The sequence below is a fragment of the Gossypium raimondii genome, chromosome 3 (assembly GCF_025698545.1).
Source record: "Gossypium raimondii isolate GPD5lz chromosome 3, ASM2569854v1, whole genome shotgun sequence".
In the NCBI taxonomy this organism is placed as follows: Eukaryota; Viridiplantae; Streptophyta; class Magnoliopsida; order Malvales; family Malvaceae; genus Gossypium; species Gossypium raimondii.
Window position 1 is genome coordinate 60,594,045 of NC_068567.1, and position 20,459 is coordinate 60,614,503.

Sequence of the window (20,459 nt, forward strand, 5' to 3'; positions counted from 1 at the left end):
GTATAAGGACTAATAACATATTTTAACCATTTTTTCAGCTGCATACCATGCTAGCTTTATTAGATTTAAATGGTAAAATCGAGCTTATAAAAATCATGAAGTCTTAGGTTTAAATCCCTTATTCTTATAACATGTATGTATTTATATAGATTTATCAAAATATAAAAAATATATAAATATTCTCGAAATAATATTTGTTGCATTAAAAATTGAATGGGCTTTTAGTAATTTTACAATTGAATCAAGACTCGATTAATGAATAAAACCAATTCGATCAATCACAAATCATAATAGTATGGATATATAGTTTAGTTATAACTGATAACTCCTTGTGGTGCAATGGAATGTTTGCCACATTTTCGCTGTCAAAACTAAAGTTGAGACTGGTGGTCTAACTGGTTAAGTTGTTAGTTCAATTAAGTCCATATTAACTTTTGAATTAACCAATCCAATATCTTTCTCCAAATCAATACTCCAATTAATTTTCGATGTTCCCATTTTCACACGTGAGTACATATATATTAACATGTATGTGTATGTGTGTAAATATATAATAATGTGTCCCATTTGATGTTCGCAAAAACAATTGTTTATCCACAATAAATAGTTAATTTCGGCTATTAATATTTATGCTTTGAGCAGTGTTTCTGAAGGTAATAATAAAGTTACTCAAAATTAAATATTCACATTGCTTTACTTACGGTGTTTATTTGGTGAAAATGAATTATCAAAGAAATCATTCTTAAAAAAGAGGGTAAAATCAAGGTTTTGTTTAAGAAAAATGTCTTACCAATTTTTTCCCATAAGACATTTTCTAAACTGATAAAGCTCTGTTCACTGTCTTCACTATAGAAGAAATAAAAAGGGGAAGCTTTCAGAGCAATAGAGGCACTGTCGAAGAAAAAGCCCCTTATATTCTAATTTTATATTTTTTATGATTTAGTCCCTGAAATCTAAATTTTTACTAGTCTACAATTTAATTCCTCAAAAATAGATTTTCTTATTCTATAGTTCAGTCTTAAACCTCGTTTTGTACAGATTTGTAAAATAGTCCATTTTTAAAATTTCTAGATTTTATAATTTAGTCCTTACAACTAAAATTGTCAAAATTTCCAAAATTAAGTCCTTGATTTTGAATAGTTAAACTTTCATATTCTATTTTTCAAAATTGTAAATTCTCAAATAATGTAAATTAGTCCAAAACTCAAGTTTTGAAATCTTTACAATTTAACCCCTATAGTTTCAAACATTACTATTTTATGCTCAACTTTCCAAATTTTCATATTTCATAATCACTACATCAATGTTTCAATTTCACTACTCAAACCCTTAGAAATTGAAATTTTAAAAATTTTACAAATTAGTCCTTACTTCAATTTTTATCAAATTAAATATTTGTCAACTTACTCATCCAAATAATATTAAAATAAATATTTACCACTTTAAACTTAATTAAACATAAATTTATATATATTCTCTAATGTATTTAAATTAACAATTAAGCTTAATTAAGTAAATTAAGATTAATTAAAACTAAAACATGATTAATTAAAATATAAATAAGTTTTATGAAATAAAATCAATTAAACAATGAAAAATAATAAAATCTCAAATGTACGTTTGTTTCATTGAAAACAATTTTCATGAAATATTTTCAGGAGATCTGCCAAACACCAGAAAATATTTTACACAAATTCATCCAAACACCAGAAAATATTAGCTTTTCTAAGAAAGTAAGTTATTTTCCAGAAATTATTTTTCAAAAACCATTTTCAGTGAAACAAACGGAGCCTTAATAGCTCTTTTAAAAGAATTAAATAACAGTTATTTGTTTTTAGATGTATGCATACTAGTATTTAGTTATTTTTTTCATTTATTTAGTTTGTTACATTACGTGTCACAAAATAGTATAAAGTTTCAAAAATATATTGTACTTCTAATGGGAGCTGCAAATTTAAACTTTGGATATAATATTATTGAGAAAGACAATTACAAATCTCGAATTAAGATTTTCATGTTATGGCCCATTAGACTTTCAGTGCCCAAACTCTTCAAGTTCGGCTAAAGTAACTAGCAGCCCGGTAGATGCTGCTGCATTAGGTACTTATTCACAAAATTCATAGCATCAGCATCAATGTCGTCAAGGTGATTCATTGTTGTGCTCTGCATCTGTTTTTCACCTCATCAATGAAAGTTTGCATGTTCCTGTCAGAGGAACCACCGTCTGCAATTGCTTCCTCCGCCGCTAGTTTCCACTTCAATGCGTTGCTCTTCAAATCCTTTGCCTTCAGCCCTAACGTTGCTTCCACAAAGCATTTTGCCACCTCCTCTTTTGGAGTTATCCCTTTTTTGCCCTTTCCACGGCCCATTCTCAAGCCGGTTTTGAACACATCGACCAAGTAAACAGCATTTGTCACTTGATCGCCCCATTGAGGGAACGCAATGATGGGCACACCACATGAAAGCGTCTCCAACACCGAGTTCCAACCGCAATGCGACATGAAGCAGGAAATTGAAGGGTGGGTCAGCACTTTCACTTGCGGACTCCATAGCAAGATCTTGCCATTGTCACCCACTTTCTCCAAAAACCCTTCAGGCAAAGTGTGGAATGGAAGGCCAAACTCCTTTGCTGGTGGTTTCATTACCCACAAGAATGAGATACCAGTGGCTAACAGCGCCTTAGCTATTTCATCCACTTGTTCTTGTTTCAAGTAAACAACGGTACCAAACGAGATGTATATCACTGAGGAGGCCGGTTTGGAGTCGAGCCACTCGATGCAGTCGTCGGGTTTCATCATGTCACAACGGATCGTGCTGTTTGGTACTTCCGGGTATTTGACCAATGGACCAACAGTCTTTATAAGGCAAAATTTGGACATGTATTCAACTATTTCAGGTTCTAGTTCCTGGAAAGTGTCTATTAATACACAAAATGGCTTATCAAGTTTCTTAAATTGACCAAGAATGGCGGTCCTCAAGAAAGCAAAAGGAGTTGAAGGGCGCAAATAGCTAGGAACTTCATCGTGCTTGAGAAGTGGCATGGACGGCAACTGAACATCAATTTCAGGATCAGTTTCAGTAGGAAACGGCACTAACCCATGATTGTAATGGTAATAGGCGGCGAAACACGCGCAAGACTGCACCCAAAGCATTGCTGAAGGGATGCCGAGACTTTCAGCAACATCAGATGCCCAAGGAATGTAAGGGTTGTTGATTAAGCAAGAAACGGGACGGTTTTGCTCGGCGTATCTCTTGATCATCGCTGAAATCGCTGGTTTGCCTGCGAGCTCCAGTTGGTGCATGTATTGGTCGAGGTGTGCGCGTCTCGGGTCGTCGTCGTCCCAACCATCCTGGAACGATTCAAATCGGAGAAAGCCATCGCCCACAGGGATAAGCTGGTCGTCAGTGATGTTGTTGGCTTTAGCCATCTGTTTGCCGAAGACTTTGGGGGTAGATAGTGTGATAAGCAAACCCTTGGAGGCAAGGCGCTTGCCGAGTCTAAGTAGAGGGTTTACATGGCCTTGGGCTGGAAATGAAACAAGAAACGCATGAAGCAGAGGCTCAGTTCTCATTCTACGCTTAAAAGAAGAGAAAGATGCCAATTATCTATTGAGCAATGTATGGAGGAATGAAATGGTAGTGTGTGTGTATATATATACACACATAATGATTTATTTCAAGATATAATATTTTTAATATTTTTTAAAATTTATATATTTTTGTAATTTTTACATTTTTACATTTTCTTAATTTTTTTTATAAATTTTATAATAATTTTCAAATTTCTAATATTTTTATAATTTCTTATAGTTCATTTAATAATTTTATTATTTTTACCATTTTAAAAAAATTCTAGCATATTTTTAATTTTTTAAACAATTATATTTATTTATTTCGATCCCCACTCATGGGAATGAAGCACATTTCATAGCCAGCCGTTTACCTTTTCGGAGAGCACTTGCAATGAGAGCATTAATTACTACTGTCGGCTATGATACGCTAACAATGACAAATATATATATATTTATAATTTATTTATTTTTTAAATTTTTATAATTTTAAAGGTTTTTTAGGTTTTTTTTCGATGATGGCATCATTGCAGCATCAGTGTAGGCCACAGATAATTTTATGATTGGTTGGATATCACAACATCTTTTTTTTTGAACGTCCAAAGGACTGAACCGAAAGCTTTTGATAAAGTTAAAGATTGAACTGAGAACATCTAATAATGTTAGGGATTGAAATAAGCCAATTTAGGGGACAAATAGACATGTCCATGGGTCGAGCCACCCGGCCTAGCTTGAAGGCCAACCCGAAAAGTGGAAGGGTTTGAGTAAAAATGTAGACCCAAAAAATAGGCTTGGGCAAAAAAATATGGTTCATTTAGAAAATGAATCAGGCCTTGAGTAAGGCTTTTTTGGCTCTAAGCCCGGCCTGGACCGAATATGCAAAAAATATATATATATTTACTGTTTTGTTGTTATTTTCTTATTGTTTTTTTCTCACTATTTTGCTACCATTTCACTATTATGTTAGCTACTATTTTGTTATTATTTTGTTATAAGTCTTGTTTTATTGTTAATTTTGTTACAATTTTAGAGGCATTTACTTGTTAAGTTGCGATTATCTTAGTGTTATTTAAGTATATATATTTTTAATTTGTTTTTAATTTGTTAGGAAATATTTATTTTAATACTTTTAATATTTTTGATGTATTATATTTTTAAAAAATTTATATAAAAAAATTAATACGGGTGCCTCGAGCCCTGAATTTAACATTTTAATCCGGGCGGAGCTTAGACAAAATTTTAGGCTCATTTTTGAGCCGAACCCAGATCTAGCAAACGAGCTTAAATTTTTTTGTTGGGCTCGATCCATGAACACCTCTAGGACAAAGGAAGAAAAGCGGTATACGTAAAAAAAAAAAAAAAAAACTACAGGTTGCATTAAACTTTTCTTAATATGAGATTAATATACTTACCTACTTCTTTAAAGCCATAGAATGGAAAAGAGAGAAAATTGGCATTTTAAACTTCACTTATTAACGAAGAGACGTGGGGAATGACTGGGTGCAAACCAATTTTTTCTCCCAAAGGATACATAGTTGATGTTTCTGGATACTATGTGTATGTGTGTTCCCTTCTTCAGGTGGGATAAAATGACAAATATAAGCTCAATTATCAACTTCAATTAGCTTCTTAAGACGTATTTATGTATCTGTTATGTTACGTATGTATGATAATAGATTCTTAAGGTTTCTCTACGTAAGATGTGAGCATATTGGAGCATATAACAAATTAGGCCATTGAGATGGTGATGTGGTATGAATTATGAGCTAGATTACTTATCGAGCGAATGAATACATTTAAATTTAAATTCGTTTAAGTGCATAATGTCCTTTACTTTAAACTTAAGTTTGTTTACTTTACTCATATATATAGTGGCGGAGCCGCTATGAGACCACGGGGTCATGACCCCTCAAGGTCTAAGATTTTTCAATTTTCCCATTACGGCGCTCCCAAATATAGAAGTAGGCCCTTCAATATTTTTTATACTATTAAAATAATATTAAAAAATTATAAGCAAAATGTTCCAAATCATCTGACATTACAGAATCTGTCCATAATTTTTTACCTTTGTCAAGGATTAACAAAGATATATTAAGGCCTATATGTTTTGCACTTAAAATTGTGTTTCTTACTATAGAAAGATGAAACTTTTTAACAAACCTCTCAGGTTTGATGTTGTTGTTTTTTTTCTTTTTATTAAACAAATTTTCACTTAAGATGATGTGCTTCATGTTATACAATTATAGGTAATTTGGGTGTTTGAAGTAAACTCCTAAAGTCTTCATTATAGGAGTTGGTTTTCTACATGCATGTGGGCACTATTTGTTTGCAATGCCTTTTGGTGTAGTCTGGGTTTTGTAGGTTTTGATATTATTTTGGTGTTATATGCCATAAAGAGTCTTATGGTTGGGCTTTATTTAAATCTTTAATATTTGTATCTTTCTATTGAGAAATAAGATGTATGTGACTTTGAGATAGAAATGAAATTTCTAAGAAAAGGGATAATTATGGAAATTTGATTAAAATTTGTAGGTTATGGTAATATATTTGAGTGGTTGATAAATAATTAAAGGGGTAAACTATCAAAATAGTCACTTTTGTTTATCCCAGATTACATTTTAGTCACTTATGTTTGAAATGTTATGTTTTAGTAACTTACGTTAACGTGTTGTAGCATTTTAGTTACGGAGCCGTTAATTGTCGTTAATGGTGTAACGGTAATCTGGCGTGGCACGTTAAATTATCATTTCAAACAAAAATTTTAGGTTAAATTATACAATTGGTCCCCATATTTTTTCTTTTTGAGCAATTTAATTTTTTTCTTTTTTGTTGTTTTAATTATCTTTTTTTTCCCTTTGTTTTTCATTCTCTTCTGCTTCTTCCTCTGTCTTTCTCCATCTCTTTTAATGTAGTTTTTCTATGTTTTCATTTGTTAAAACTAAAGGGGAAAAAGAAAAATTAAATTGTTCAAAAATAAAAGTATAGGGACTAATTTTAACAAATAAAAACATGAAAAAAAAACTACGTTAAAAGAGATGAAGTAAACAAATGGAGAAGCAGAAGAGAATGAAAAATAAAGAAAAAAAAGTTTAAAACATATAAATGGAAAAATTAAATTGCTCAAAATGAAAAAATATGGGAACCAATTGTATAATTTAACCTAAAATTTTTATTTAAAATGATGATTTAACGTGCCACATCAGCTTATCGTTACACCGTTAAAGGCAGTCAACGGCTCAGTGACTAAAATGTTACAACATATTAACATAAGTGACTAAAATGTAACAATATTTCAAGCATAGGTGACTAAAATATAATATGAGGTAAACAAAAGTCACTATTTTGATAATTTACCATAATTAAAAATATTAAAAATGCAGAACAAATTGATGGTTCACTCATCTGATTTTGATTTGTAATGCTTTTTACTTAAAATTTTAGAAGTTGTATTTTATTTTATTTGTATAGGTAACCGATTTTTATTGGATTGAGTGATAAGAAGTTTGATATTGTTTTTAAATAAAATTTTCGGTAAAATCTCCATTAGGTTTGGTAAGAAGTTTCATCACTAGAAGCAAGTGAGAAAACAAACATTTTCAGTACCGTGATTACTACTATATCTCCATTAGGTTCGAACCTATGTCTCTCCTTGAGGGTATCCAATGTACCTCACTATTTGCACCCAACACTTGTTGGTTCATGAGACTTTCTTTGTTAATATGACTTTTGTCATTATTAACATATATTGAAATTACTACCCAACGTATTAATTTGTCGTCCAAAATCTTTCGATATTTTATAATCATGTTAGTTTTCGATTAAATTTAGAGCTAGACCGGAATCAAACTCTTAACCAAGAAGTAAAATATATATTTAGCAAAAATATAAATTTTAGAAACTTGAAATAAGATTTAAATATGGATGAAAAAAATATAAATCATTATATATATTAGGCACATTTATAAATTAATATATTTAGCAAAGGGTATAAATTATGTTAGGATGATTTTAAAATATTTAATTTTAAGTACCCATAAAATGGTATCGCATTATTTACCTTTAAAATGTAAAAGCATTATTATACACGCATTGATATTTACTATCTTCTCCAATTTAACTTTAATTAATTAAAAAAACTTAACTTTAATTAAAAATTAAAAAATAAAAAATAAACAAACACTTTTCTTATTTTATAATTTTAAATCATTTTTAATTTTTACCTTAAAGAAATCATTGTTTTTTTTTGTTATAAATTTTGGAATATTCTCTAATACTAAATTATCTATAAATAATTTTTCAAACCAAATCCTAACAGAGTTAAACTCATACAATTTACTTACAAATAACTTAACATGTTTATATGTAAATGGAAAAGCTATAGTTACATAATTATATTTATTTCTATTATTTTCCATCATCATTACATTACCTTACAAAACATCCATATATCACTGCTAAACTATCTCTACCTCTGTCGGGGAGTGCTTATTCACAAAATTCATAGTAGCTGCATCATTGTCAGTGCTTGTGCATCTCCTTCTCACCTCATTAATGAAGGCTTGTATGTTCCTATCAGAGGATCCGCCACCTGCCATCACTGCCTCCGCCGCAGCCTTCCACTTCAAGGCGTTGCGCTTCAAATCCTTTGCCTTCGGCCCCACTGTTGCTTCCACAAAGCATTTCGCCACCTCCTCCTTTGGAATTATCCTGTTTTCTGCCTCTCCACGGCCCATTCTCACCCCGGTCTTGAACACATCGACCAAATAAACAGCGTTCGTCACTTGATCGCCCCATTGAGGGAACGCAACGATGGGCACACCACATGACAGTGCCTCCATCGTCGAGTTCCAACCGCAATGCGACACAAAGCAGGAAACCGAAGGGTGAATCAGCACTTTATCTTGTGGACTCCATTGCACGACCTTGCCATTGTCACCCACTTTCTCCAAGAACCCTTCAGGCAAAGTGTGGATTGGAAGGCCAGACTCCTTTGCCGGTGGTTTCATCACCCACAAGTATGAGATACCAGTGGCTAACAGCGCTTCAGCTATTTCATCCACTTGTTCTTGTTTCAAGTAAACAACAGTACCAAACGAGATATATATCACTGACGCGGCCGGTTTGGAGTCGAGCCACTCGATGCAGTCATCAGGTTTCATGATGTCACAACGGATCGTGTTGTTTGGTACTTCGGGGTACTTGAACAATGGACCAACGGTCTTTATAAGGCAAAACTTGGACATGTATTCAACCATTTCAGGCTCGAGTTCTTGGAAAGTGTCCATCAATACGCAAAATTGCTTATCAAGTTTCTTAAGTTGACCAAGAATGGCCGTCCTCAAGTAAGCAAAAGGAGTTGAAGGGTGCAAAAAGCTAGGAACTTCATCGTGCTTGAGAAGCGGCATGGACGGCAACTGAACATCAATTTCAGGATCAGTTTCAGTAGGAAACGTCACTAACCCATGATTGTAATGGTAATAGGCGGCGAAACACGCGCAAGACTGCACCCAAAGCATTGCAGAAGGGATGCCTAGACTTTCAGCAACATCAGATGCCCAAGGAATGAAAGGGTTGTTGATTAAGCAAGAAACGGGGCGGTTTTGCTCGGCGTATCTCTCGATCATCGCTGAAATCGCTGGTTTGCCTGCGAGCTCCAGTTGGTGCATGTATTGGTCGAGGTGTGCGCGTCTGGGGTCGTCGTCGTCCCAGCCATCCTCGAACGATCCGAACTGGAGAAAGCCGTCGCCCACTGGGATAGGGTGGTCGTCAGTGATGTTGTTGGCTTCAGCCATCTTTTGGGCGAAGCCTTTGGGTGTAGATAGTGTGACAAACAAACCCTTGGAAGCGAGGCGCTTGCCGAGTCTAAGAAGAGGGTTTACATGGCCTTGGCCTGGAAATGAAACAAGAAAGACATGAAGCAGAGACTCAGTTCTCATTGTAAACTTTAAAAAAGAGGAAGATTTTGATTGTCTCTTGAAGAGAGAAATGGCAGTGTGCGTATATATAGTGATTTATGCTAACCGAGGAATACATGCCGTGTTGTCGACAAATCAAATTCCAAGCAGTGCATTTATTTGGCATAATGATCGTTTTTATTACTTCACCTTTTAACTTTCAAACTTTTAATTATATTGTTTTTTTATTTCAAATATTGATTTCAATATTAACTTTTAATGTTATTGGTGATAATTTCCATCCGTTAGGACTTACCAATCATTTGTCAGAGACTCAAGGCCCATCTACTTGAATTTTTAGTTGAATTGAAATACTTCACTAAATTCTATTTTACTAGCATGATTATTGTAAATTCTAAAAGATAAAGAATTTAAATCTTTCAAGACTCTTTTATTGTAGATGGAAACCAATCTTGGTCATTGATGTAATCTAATTTGTACTATTGGATGTGAGAGAGCTCAAATTATAAATAGAGGTCTCTTCCTTCGTTTGTAATCACTTCATTCTTTCAGAGTTAAAAAATATATTGAGAGTATTTGCTCAAACGTCTTATATGCATTACTTTCCTTTAATTTTTTTTGTTCTTCATTGCTCTTTTGCTCGAATTTGTTTTTACTATACTTTGGTGCCTTAGAGAATTTGTGTGAGAATTCTCATTTTTGCAAGAGTTAGATTTACTTAAATAGATTTGGAGCAAAGAAATCGCCTGACATAAGCCCTTATATTAAACGATGTTGTAATGAAACCATGATTCATAATTCAATAAAAATTAATTAAATTTTCATTTATACATATTTAAATAACAAACAAAATTTTATATGTGATTTAATTATATATTAAATTAAAATTCATATATAATTTTAATACTTTATCAATTTTTTCCGGTTGACTCATAATATATTTATTAGTAGCTTTTCTTTTCATACTTATACAAATTTACCATCTCAATTATTTTAAGATATTATAAATCATTAATTGAATTTATGTCATATTTTATTTTAAATATAATTATCAAAATAAAAATTATATCTACCAATTTGATATAATTTCAACTTTTTAAAATCGATAAATTAACACAATTATTAATGCAATTATACATGTAACATCTTAAATTTTGCCGATGACGTACTGAATGACGTGCTGGGACGGGGTTAAATCAGAAGAATAAAAAGTGAGAGAAATTGGCATTTTGGGACTTCACTTATTAACAAAGAGACGAAGTATATGAATGCGATGCATACTAAATACTCTGCTATCATACATTGATGTTTTGGCTCCTTATGTGGTCCCTTCTCAGTGCTATTTTTCTAAACATTAGCATATGATGCGAACTAGCAATAACACTGGCACTTATGTATGGTACTCGAGATTGAGAATTTGTTGATGTGCGGTGCAGGTTCATGCTCAAATTACGTTTTTATTATTGCCTCTTAATAATGAATGGTTATTATGGAACTCGCATAATACATGAAGTTGTGGTAGTATGGAGGTGGATTGGCGAACTCTTTGCTGAAAAAAATGTAATTTTTGGAAACTTTAAGGTATATTCTCGATTGGTTAAGGTGGAGAGTTGAATCATAAAATTATGATATTATATTCAACTCCATGAGATCTTTACAACGGTATATCATATGCTCAAAATAGTTGAGTGATGAATGAGAAATTGATGCTCAAAGCAAGCTACTTGTGAATTATGTTGAGGAAAATGAAAAGCATTAGTCCCACATTGATTGGGAATCAAGTGTCGAACTTGTGTATATATATATATACACATATGTAAACTAACTCAATAATTATTGAATTACTAAATTAATGTTCTTCCTCATGTGTAGGGGATGCAAATCTAAATTCATCAGGGTTGGAGGCGCACTACCATTACACGGGAGATAGATGACCAACATTTATTTCTTTTTTTCATACTATGTTGGTTGCTTTGTAAGAACAACAATCTCTTTGTTTTTTTTTTCTAATGATCATAATTGTGTAAATGATATTCTGAATAAAAGTTTTACTTGGGCAAGAAATTTTGCAACGTCACTCTCAAAGATCTTACAACCTTAATCCTATGGTCTCATTGGGGCATTGGACTCCTCCAGAGAATGGTTGGATTAAACTTAATACTGATGGGGCTTTGGCTTCAGGTAACACTACTGCTTCTATTGGGGGTGTGTTTAGGGACTCTAATGCAAATTGGTTGGGTGGCTATTCAATAAGGATTGGCAAAGAATCTATCTTTAAGATTGAAGCTCGAGCAATTTTGGAAGGTTTGAGCAAAGCATGAGACAAGGGGTTCAAGTAGATTGAATTGGAATGTGATAATGCACTCTTGATCGAGTTGCTTTTAGTTGGATGGCATGCCGATAGTAGATTAGTGGAGTTACGCTTAGTACATTAGCTTCTAAGTAGGAATTGGAAAGTAAGGGTTCGTCTCATTCCAAAATCTTTGAATGAAGTGACTGATCATATGGCAAAAGGTATTGTAACTGGGCTCGCACTTCTATAGTGGTTTGTGGAGCCACCATCCTCTATGGTTAATTTATTGTTAGCTTATTGCAATGCTTCCATGTGGATTTAGTTTGAGGGTTTGATGTAATCGCTTTGTACTGTCTTTTCTACAAAAAAATGTATTTTTTACGATTGTGATGATATTTATAGTTTTACTTATTGTCATTGGCAAGTGCTAGATTATGGCACATTCACAATTATGTAGTAACTATATTTATTGTTATATTTTGGCTTAACTCATGATTTGGTCTTTGAAGTATACAAATTTTCTTATTTTGGTATCTAAAACATTTTTTTTTGTCCCAATTTGATTTTTAAAGTATCAATCATTTCCCAATGTGGTATCAAAAGTATGTATCCGTATATTTCTTTAGTCCATTTTTTGACGGACGTTGACAAAAATCTTATTGCCAATTACAAAGCGCCATGTGGTGCCTTTATGTAAAAAAATATGTTCTTTTATTAAATGTATATACACGTTATAAAATATAAAAATGGAAATAAATATATAAAAATTTAGAAAATGTATAAATAATCTAGAAAAAAATATAAATTATAAAAAGATTATAAAAATAAAATTACAAAAATAAGACAATTGAAAATAAATTAGTTGAAATTAATAAAATTATTAAAAATGTACAAAAATAAAAAGTTTAAAATATTTTTATTAAATTCTAAAAGGTATTTAAATTTCAAGTTTTTTTACAATCACTTGAAATTTAAATACATGTTTTAATTTTTATAATATTTTTCAATTTTATATATGATTTTGAATTTCTAAAATTTATAATTATATATTTTTGAATTTTATAAAAAATTATTATAAATTTTATTTATACATTATATATTATTTTTTACATTTTTAATCAATATAATATATAATATTAAAACAATAAAAAAGACAAATGATGTATTCTAATAGTGTCGTGTGGTCGGTCAACACATGTCCACAGCCCATCAACGATCAATCAAAGTTGTTGACACCATTTTTTTTGGATGAAAACGGGGTCGACTTGGGTTTGAAAAATGAAAACAAAAACGGGAGTCGCCACCAATCCTTTTTGATAAGGTGTGATTGGATCACCTCGAAAAGTTGTTGTTTTTAATAAAAGGTTTGATTTTATTAAAACAACAAGTTTGGTCCATGAAATTCAGAAAAATGGGTTCGGGAGTCGGTTACGCTCGAGGAAGGATTAGCACCCTCGATACGCCCAAAATTGGTACCTAGTTGATTATTTAATGTTTTAGTGTCGAAAAACTGAAAACTTTAAAGAAATTTAAAATACGATCCTAAAAAAAAAAAACTCAAATAGCATAGATTAAAATTCAAGAGGATATTTGGCAATTTGGTTAAACGTGAAATCGAAACCCAGCACCTTAGGGCACGTTTCTCGAATTCCCAAACGCAAAACATTGCCTTATTTTTGAAAAGTTTTTTTAAAGGATATTTAGCTATTTGGTTGAATGAGAAAAATCGACACCCAGCACCTTAGGGCACGCTTTCTCGAATTTCCAAACGCAAAACATTGCCTTATTTTAAAATTTTTAAAAGGATATTGAGTCATTTGGTTTAACGAGAAAAATCGACACCCAGCACCTTAGGGCACGTTTTTCTCGAATCTCCAAACGCAAAACATTGCCTTATTTTGGAACAATTTCCTTTTTTGAAATATGGTATTTATATGCATAATGGAATAATAAATAAAATAATATGAAAAAAAAAACGAATAATAAATAATAATAATAATAATATATACGTATACTAAACTATAAAGTTTTAAAAGGCAAAAATAAATAAGAAAATACCAATTCATAAAAATATAGATATATGGACATGCAAGTAAATTATAAAGTATAAGAAATATATATATATATATATATATATATATATATATATATATATGTATATGTATAAATGCGTATGTAATTATATATATGAAAAAAGGAAGTCATGTATATAAATATACGTATACATATGCATGCACGAGTTATAACATAAAATATGTATGTGGACATATATATATATATATATATATATATTACAAAAGATATACATATATGTATATGTGAATTATAAATATATAAAAAATACATAAACGTATATTTTAAAATGAAAGGAAATATATAAATATGACTATAACCAGATTAATCAACAAAATAACAAAGATAACAAAAAAATGGATTAAATCGGGATAAAATGAAATCTAAAGGTACGAATTGCAAATAAAAAAAACTCATTGGAATGCGCTGGGAAAGGACGAGGACCAAATGGGAAATAAAACCCAAATCTAGACACGTGTCAGCTACCCAGCGCACCAGAGGGTCAGGGACGAAATCGAAAGACAGACGAAAGTTCAGGGCTGAATTAAAAAGACAATAATATTGAACAAAAGGAGTTAAATTAAAAGAAAATAAATTCCGAAGGACCAAAATCGCAAATAGACCCTCAGGTATGGAAACACGCGGACCTTCATCGGGTCGGGTCGGGTCGGCTTGATCCATGTCGAAACGACGTCGTTTTGGGACTATTGAGGCCAGTCCTAAACGACGCCGTTTAAGGTGTCTATTTAAGTTTGTTTTTTTTTATTTCTTCATTCTTCTCTGTTTAAAACAAAAAAACTTCAAAACCTCTCCCCAACCCTCTCATTTCAGTTAAGGGGCCGGCCAGAAGCCACCACACCGACACCACCCCACCAGTGGCGGCGATGAAAGGCGAAGGTCGGGTTTTTTAACCCCGTTGCAAGGCCTTTCATAGATCAGGCTCTCCTATTCTTAAAGCCGAGAGGAAAACCCCCAAAAGCCGCCATCCCCGTCCATTTTCGGTGACCCGAAGGACTCCGGCGACAACTCAAACGCAGCGTTCGGGTAAGTTTCGTTTATTACCTTAAGCCTATTAACCGTGAAAGAAAAGAAAGAGCGAAAACAGAATCGAATCGAAGAAAAAAAGTCTAAAAATATCACCTTTAAACTGATTTTTTCTTTTCTATTTCTTCAATATTGTTTCCAAAAAAAACCGAACCCTTTTTACAAAGATTTTTGGTGGCTTTATAGCCGATTTTCCATGCGTTTTTCTAATCTATTTCTATTTGCTGATGTTTCCTTTCTGTCATTGCAGGTATGGACGCACGTGGGTGGAGGTGACAGTGGCAGTTGGTGGTGGTTGCTGGCAGAGCAGGTGGGCGAAGGCCAAAGGTCAGAAGACCCTAGGAGCGGCACCTAGGGTTCTTCTATTTTCTGCTAGGTTTTTTGTTTTGGGTTTAGTGGGCTGCTGGACTGTAATTTGGGCCTGTATTTTGAGTTTAATTGGGCCCCGGGCAAAATGGCCTGCAACAAAAGTCAAAAGTGTTTTGGTTAAATTGAAATTTAAATAAATTTTTAGAATTTTAGAATTATATATTTTAGAATTTTATAAAAAATTATTTGAAGTTTTTTTTAAAAAATTGTTACAATTTTCTTTTACATTTTTTCATAATATTATTAATTTCAATTAATTTATTTTCAATTATCTTATTTTTTATATTTATAATTTTTTATAATTTATATGTTTTTTTTCTAGATTTTATATATTTTATGAAATTTTTTTATGTATTTATTCCCACCTTTTATATATTTTAATGTGTATATACATTTAGTAAAAGAAAATATTTTTTTACATAAAGATGCCACATGGTGCTTTGTGATTGGATATAAGATTTTTTTTAACGTCTGCCAAAAATAGATTAAAAATATAACGAAAGTATACTTTGGGTACCAAATTGGGAAGTGATTGATACTTTAATTACCAAATTGGGACAAAACGTTTAGGTACCAAAATGTGAAAATAAATATACTTTAGGGACCAAATTATGAACTAAGCCTTATACTTTTAGTTAAAACGATGAAGTAGAGATGTTAAAACTTTTGTTTCTCAAGTTCAAATTTCAACATATATTTTTATTACTCAACTGAAATCAAAATAATAAAAATTAGAAACACACTCTAAATAATAAAATTTACATTGTAAAATAATAGTATTTTACTCATTACTCAATTGAATTGATGACACCAACTCAATTACAGGCGTAATATATGATATACATAAATAAATAAAATAAAAGCTAGATTATTATTATTTAAAAAAAAAAGAGGATTAATTCCATTGCATGTACCCAAACTACAGTAAAAATTTTGAATTCGTTCTTAAATTTTAAAGCATTCTAATTGAGTCCTCAAATTATCAATATCATAATAATTAGATCCTTCCACCAACCTATTGCCAACTTAGGCGTTAAATGCTAGTTGCATAATTATAAGAGTAAACTACCCAGTTGGTCACCCAACTTTTAGGGTGCTTTCATTTTAATCACCCAAAACGAAATCCTTGAAATTTTGTCACCTAACTTTTAAGCCGTTTTCATTTTAGTCACCTAAGTATTAAATTTCTAACAGCGGTTGACTGTACATGTCATATCATTTCCACACTTTCATTTTGGTCCCCTAACTTCTAGGTTACGTTCATTCTGGTCACCCCAAAAAATATTTCTTTTAAGCACTGATCAAGGTAAAAAGCATTAAGGATTAAAGTGAAAAAGTGTAGAAACTAAAATAATACATTAAAAAAATTATCAAAGTGTATTTGTCTATCCCTTGCCGAAAGTTCTAATCTTTTTCAATATTAAAATTTTAAATTTCAAAACATCAAAATTAATTAAATAAGTTATTGAAAATTTTTATCCTTATAAAGTTTAGAATTTTAGTTTATGTTTCAGTTTATTTTAACGAGATCAACTAAAATAGCTCATATTTACTAATTTTTACAGAACTTAAACTTCCTTTGATTATATACTCTCGAATTTTTCATGCTAAGATAAATGTAAAGAAAAATCATTGCAATTAATTTAATTTAATTAATTGCAATGTTTTTTGTTTGGGTAAAGAAGTTATGAAAAAATTGGATTTTGTTTGAAATGGAAGATAAATTAATTAATTATAAGGATTTTATCTTTGCTTTTAGCTTAGTATATAGAATATTCAAGATCATATAATCATAAGAAATTTGGGTTTTGTAGAGAAATTATTAAAGACGAGTTATCTGAGTTGATTTTAATTTGGAAACATAAAATAAAATTTTAAATTTTAGATGAAGATTAAATTATTAATTTAATTAATTTCAATATTATAATAACAAATCGGTTGACACTATAAGGGATATATTTTTTTAATAATTTATTTAACTGATTTTGATGTCTTAAAATTTAATATTTTAATATTTTAAAAAAGAAATTTAGAACTTTTGGCAAGGGTAAACAAATTACAATTTGACAATTTTTAATGCATTGTTTTATTTTCTACCGCTTTTTCACTTTAATCCTTAATTTTCTTTTACTCCTAACAATATTTTTAAAAAAAAGAGAGATTTTTATGTGCGACCAAAATGAAAGTGTAAACATGATGTGACATGTACAGTCAATCGTCGTTAGAGATTTAACGCTTGGGTGACTAAAATGAAAGCACCCCAAAAGTTGAGTGATGAAATTGTAAAGCTTTCATTTTGGGTGACCAAAATGAAAGCGTCCGAAAAATTAAGTGACTAACTAGGTAGTTTACCCTATTTATAACACATATATACATATTACATGGATGGCTTGTATCTAACATATTGAAAAGAACACACAATGCTATTAAAATTAAGAGGACTATTTTTATAATATGTAAAATTTAAATTATCCATATAATAAGTATACATATATTTAAAATTTTATCTTTTATGAGGCAATTCTCTCACCTAGTTCTACATAGCCATCAACCTTTTGCCTAAAAATGTGCAAATTATAGGTGACTACTCCAAGCTAGAGGTGCTCATGGGCCGGGCCAGGTCGGTTTCGGGCCGGGCCCGAAAAAAATTTCGGCCAGGGTCCTAGGCCCGGGCCCGGCCCGGCCCGAAATATGGGCCTAGAATTTTGCCCAGGCCCGGCCCGTTTTTTAATTAAATACCAAAAATTTATTTTAAAAATTAAAACAAAAATAAAAAATTATTTTAAAAATATTTTAAAATTAAAAAAATTTAAAAGTATTTTAAAATTTAAAAAAATAAAAAAATTATTATATTCGGGCCGGGCCAAAAAAGTGGTGCCCGAGGCCCGGCTCGTTTTTAATCGGGCCTCATTTTTTTGCCCAAGCCCATATTTCGGGCCTATATTTTTACCCAAATCCTCCCATATTTCGGGCGGGCCGTCGGGCCGGGCCGAGCCGCCCGGCCCATGAGCACCTCTACTCCAAGCAAACTTCTATTTTGAGAATCCATGCAAATGCTTTTTTACTTCATTTTGCAAAGTTTTATCCAACAAAACTAATTAATTAGAATAAGAGGAAACTTACAAAAAAAAAAAAACCCTTGGTTGGAAAATTTTGTAATTTAATTTTATATCAATTTTCAATTATGTCCTCGTGAAATTAAAAAAATTATAACTCTTATCTTTATTTAGATTTTGAATCATTATAGGTTCTGATTATATTCGTTTTTTTTTTAGACAATGTCTAAAACTACCCATAGCCCCTCCCCGGCCTATAAATAGGAGGATAATACATTTCAGATCACTCGAACTCACATCCTCCTATATTAACAACAATGCTCATGCCAATCAAACTAAGATTCAATCGATATTTCTCTTCTAATTTTTATATTGAAGTTGAACTTGTTTCTAAATTCCAAACTCTCTCTCTTTATTTATTTTTAAGTTCAATTTTATGATATTTTTAATAGTTCTGTAATGTATTTGAGTGATGATAACTAAATGTTGGAACTTTTCACAATATTTTATCAATTGCTTAAATGATTTTTATTAGGAATCAAATGTTTTTATAGTGTTTTTATTTGGGTGTAGGTTGTGTTTGCTTGTGATTCATCATGTGAATGTATAGTTTTACAGATAAATATTTTATATTTTAATTTATGTCTAAAATTAATTTACTATCAAAATAATAAAATAATATAAAATTAAGATTTTAAGGATAATATAAAACATTCACAAATAATACTTATCTTTTAACTCTTGTCAAAACACAAGAATACTAATAGGTATCACAATTTTCAACAACCAAACATAGTAACATCCATCTTTTTAATACACGAGTATTATTTAACACATCACCCCTCTTTCGCATCTACTATACCAGATGGGATCTTAGGGTTTCTTCAGATGGGAAGTGTGTTTACCTAAGGTTAGTATAAAAACAATGTTGACGATGAAATTAGATAATATAGCGATACTGTAATGAAAATAAACGCTCATCTAAAGAGACCCTTAATAGTTAAGGAACGGGATTATACTACCTTAATATCATATCTAAATTAGCATTTAACGTTGAGCTAATCATCTGACAAACGAAAAGACATTATTAGTATATTTTGAATAAGAGAAACGTCTTGACCCAAATACAAAGCCAAATTAAAATAATTTAGGAAGAAAGACAAATGCAAAGTGTTTTTCTCTTCCCAATTCTCTCACCTCATACTAGATAGCCATCAACCTTTTGCCTAAAAGTGTACCAATTGAAGGTGATCACTACTCCAAGCAACAAAGTGTTTGGGGAAGTTGTCATTTTTCCTAGTGCTATGAAAATATAAAGTAAGTAGGAGATAATAATGTTTATTTACGCAATCCAATTTTCTTATGTCTACAAAGCTTAATTAAGTACAAGTAATTTATTATCTTCAAACAATTAAAACCAATGATATTAAATATATAGCACCCCAATGATAAAAATCAATTTAGTCTTTTTATAAATAAAGAAATTATAAATTAATATAGTGAAATTACACTTAAGCCCCCATAAAAATGAATAAAATTATGTTTATTTCTGATAATTATAAATTAAGACATAATAAGTTTATTTCTGATATATGAAAAAATTATAATTAAGGTCTAGCCCCCGCTAAAATTTGTTTGGATTTGCCCTTGTTTGCATTTTTGAAGACTAGACTTCTCACCACTAAATTATCCCCCTGTAAATTTAGTTTGTAAAACCACAACACAACGCTCTCACAATTAGTGTTCAGATTAAGTGCTCTCAATTCACGGTATATAACCTATACAAGTCTCTCAATTATATAGAATTTTTCGAGACTTGCTAACATGGTGAAGATCTATCACAATCCATGTTAAACAATAATTAAATAAGCTGAAAAAAAATATATTAATAACAACCAAGGTAAATTAAACATTGGACTATTGGCAGCTTAATAAGTCTTCAACGTTCCAATTTGATCTAACTTCCTCGATCTAAGGGATTAGATAAACCCAATCCGATCCAATTCTCTAAATTTATTTCTTTAAGTAATATAATCTCCATTGATGGGCTAGATATAATCTATGATCTCAATTCAACCCAAAGATATGGTTCGATAAATTATTTTCACTATTTTAAATATAAAATATTTCTATTTTACAT

At 31.1% G+C, this 20,459-nt stretch overlaps 2 protein-coding genes across 2 annotated transcripts; both read right to left on the reverse strand.

Annotated features, from left to right (window-relative positions):
* Positions 1 to 1,942: 1,942 nt before the first annotated feature.
* On the reverse strand, positions 1,943 to 3,603 carry LOC105795213 (gallate 1-beta-glucosyltransferase 84A24-like). Its single transcript, XM_012624737.2, has one exon. The coding sequence runs from the start codon at positions 3,570 to 3,572 to the stop codon at positions 2,151 to 2,153; it is 1,422 nt and encodes a 473-aa protein (XP_012480191.1). The 5' UTR covers positions 3,573 to 3,603; the 3' UTR covers positions 1,943 to 2,150.
* A 4,329-nt stretch (positions 3,604 to 7,932) lies between these two features.
* LOC105795212 (gallate 1-beta-glucosyltransferase 84A24-like) lies at positions 7,933 to 9,581 on the reverse strand. The gene has a single exon (XM_012624736.2). The coding sequence runs from the start codon at positions 9,503 to 9,505 to the stop codon at positions 8,024 to 8,026; it is 1,482 nt and encodes a 493-aa protein (XP_012480190.2). The 5' UTR covers positions 9,506 to 9,581; the 3' UTR covers positions 7,933 to 8,023.
* Between the last annotated feature and the right edge of the window lie 10,878 nt (positions 9,582 to 20,459).

Coding starts and splice junctions, on each gene's coding strand:
- LOC105795213 (XM_012624737.2), bottom strand. CDS start 3,572: ATGAGAACTGAGCCTCTGCTTCATGCGTTTCTTGTTTCATTTCCAGCC.
- LOC105795212 (XM_012624736.2), bottom strand. CDS start 9,505: ATGAGAACTGAGTCTCTGCTTCATGTCTTTCTTGTTTCATTTCCAGGC.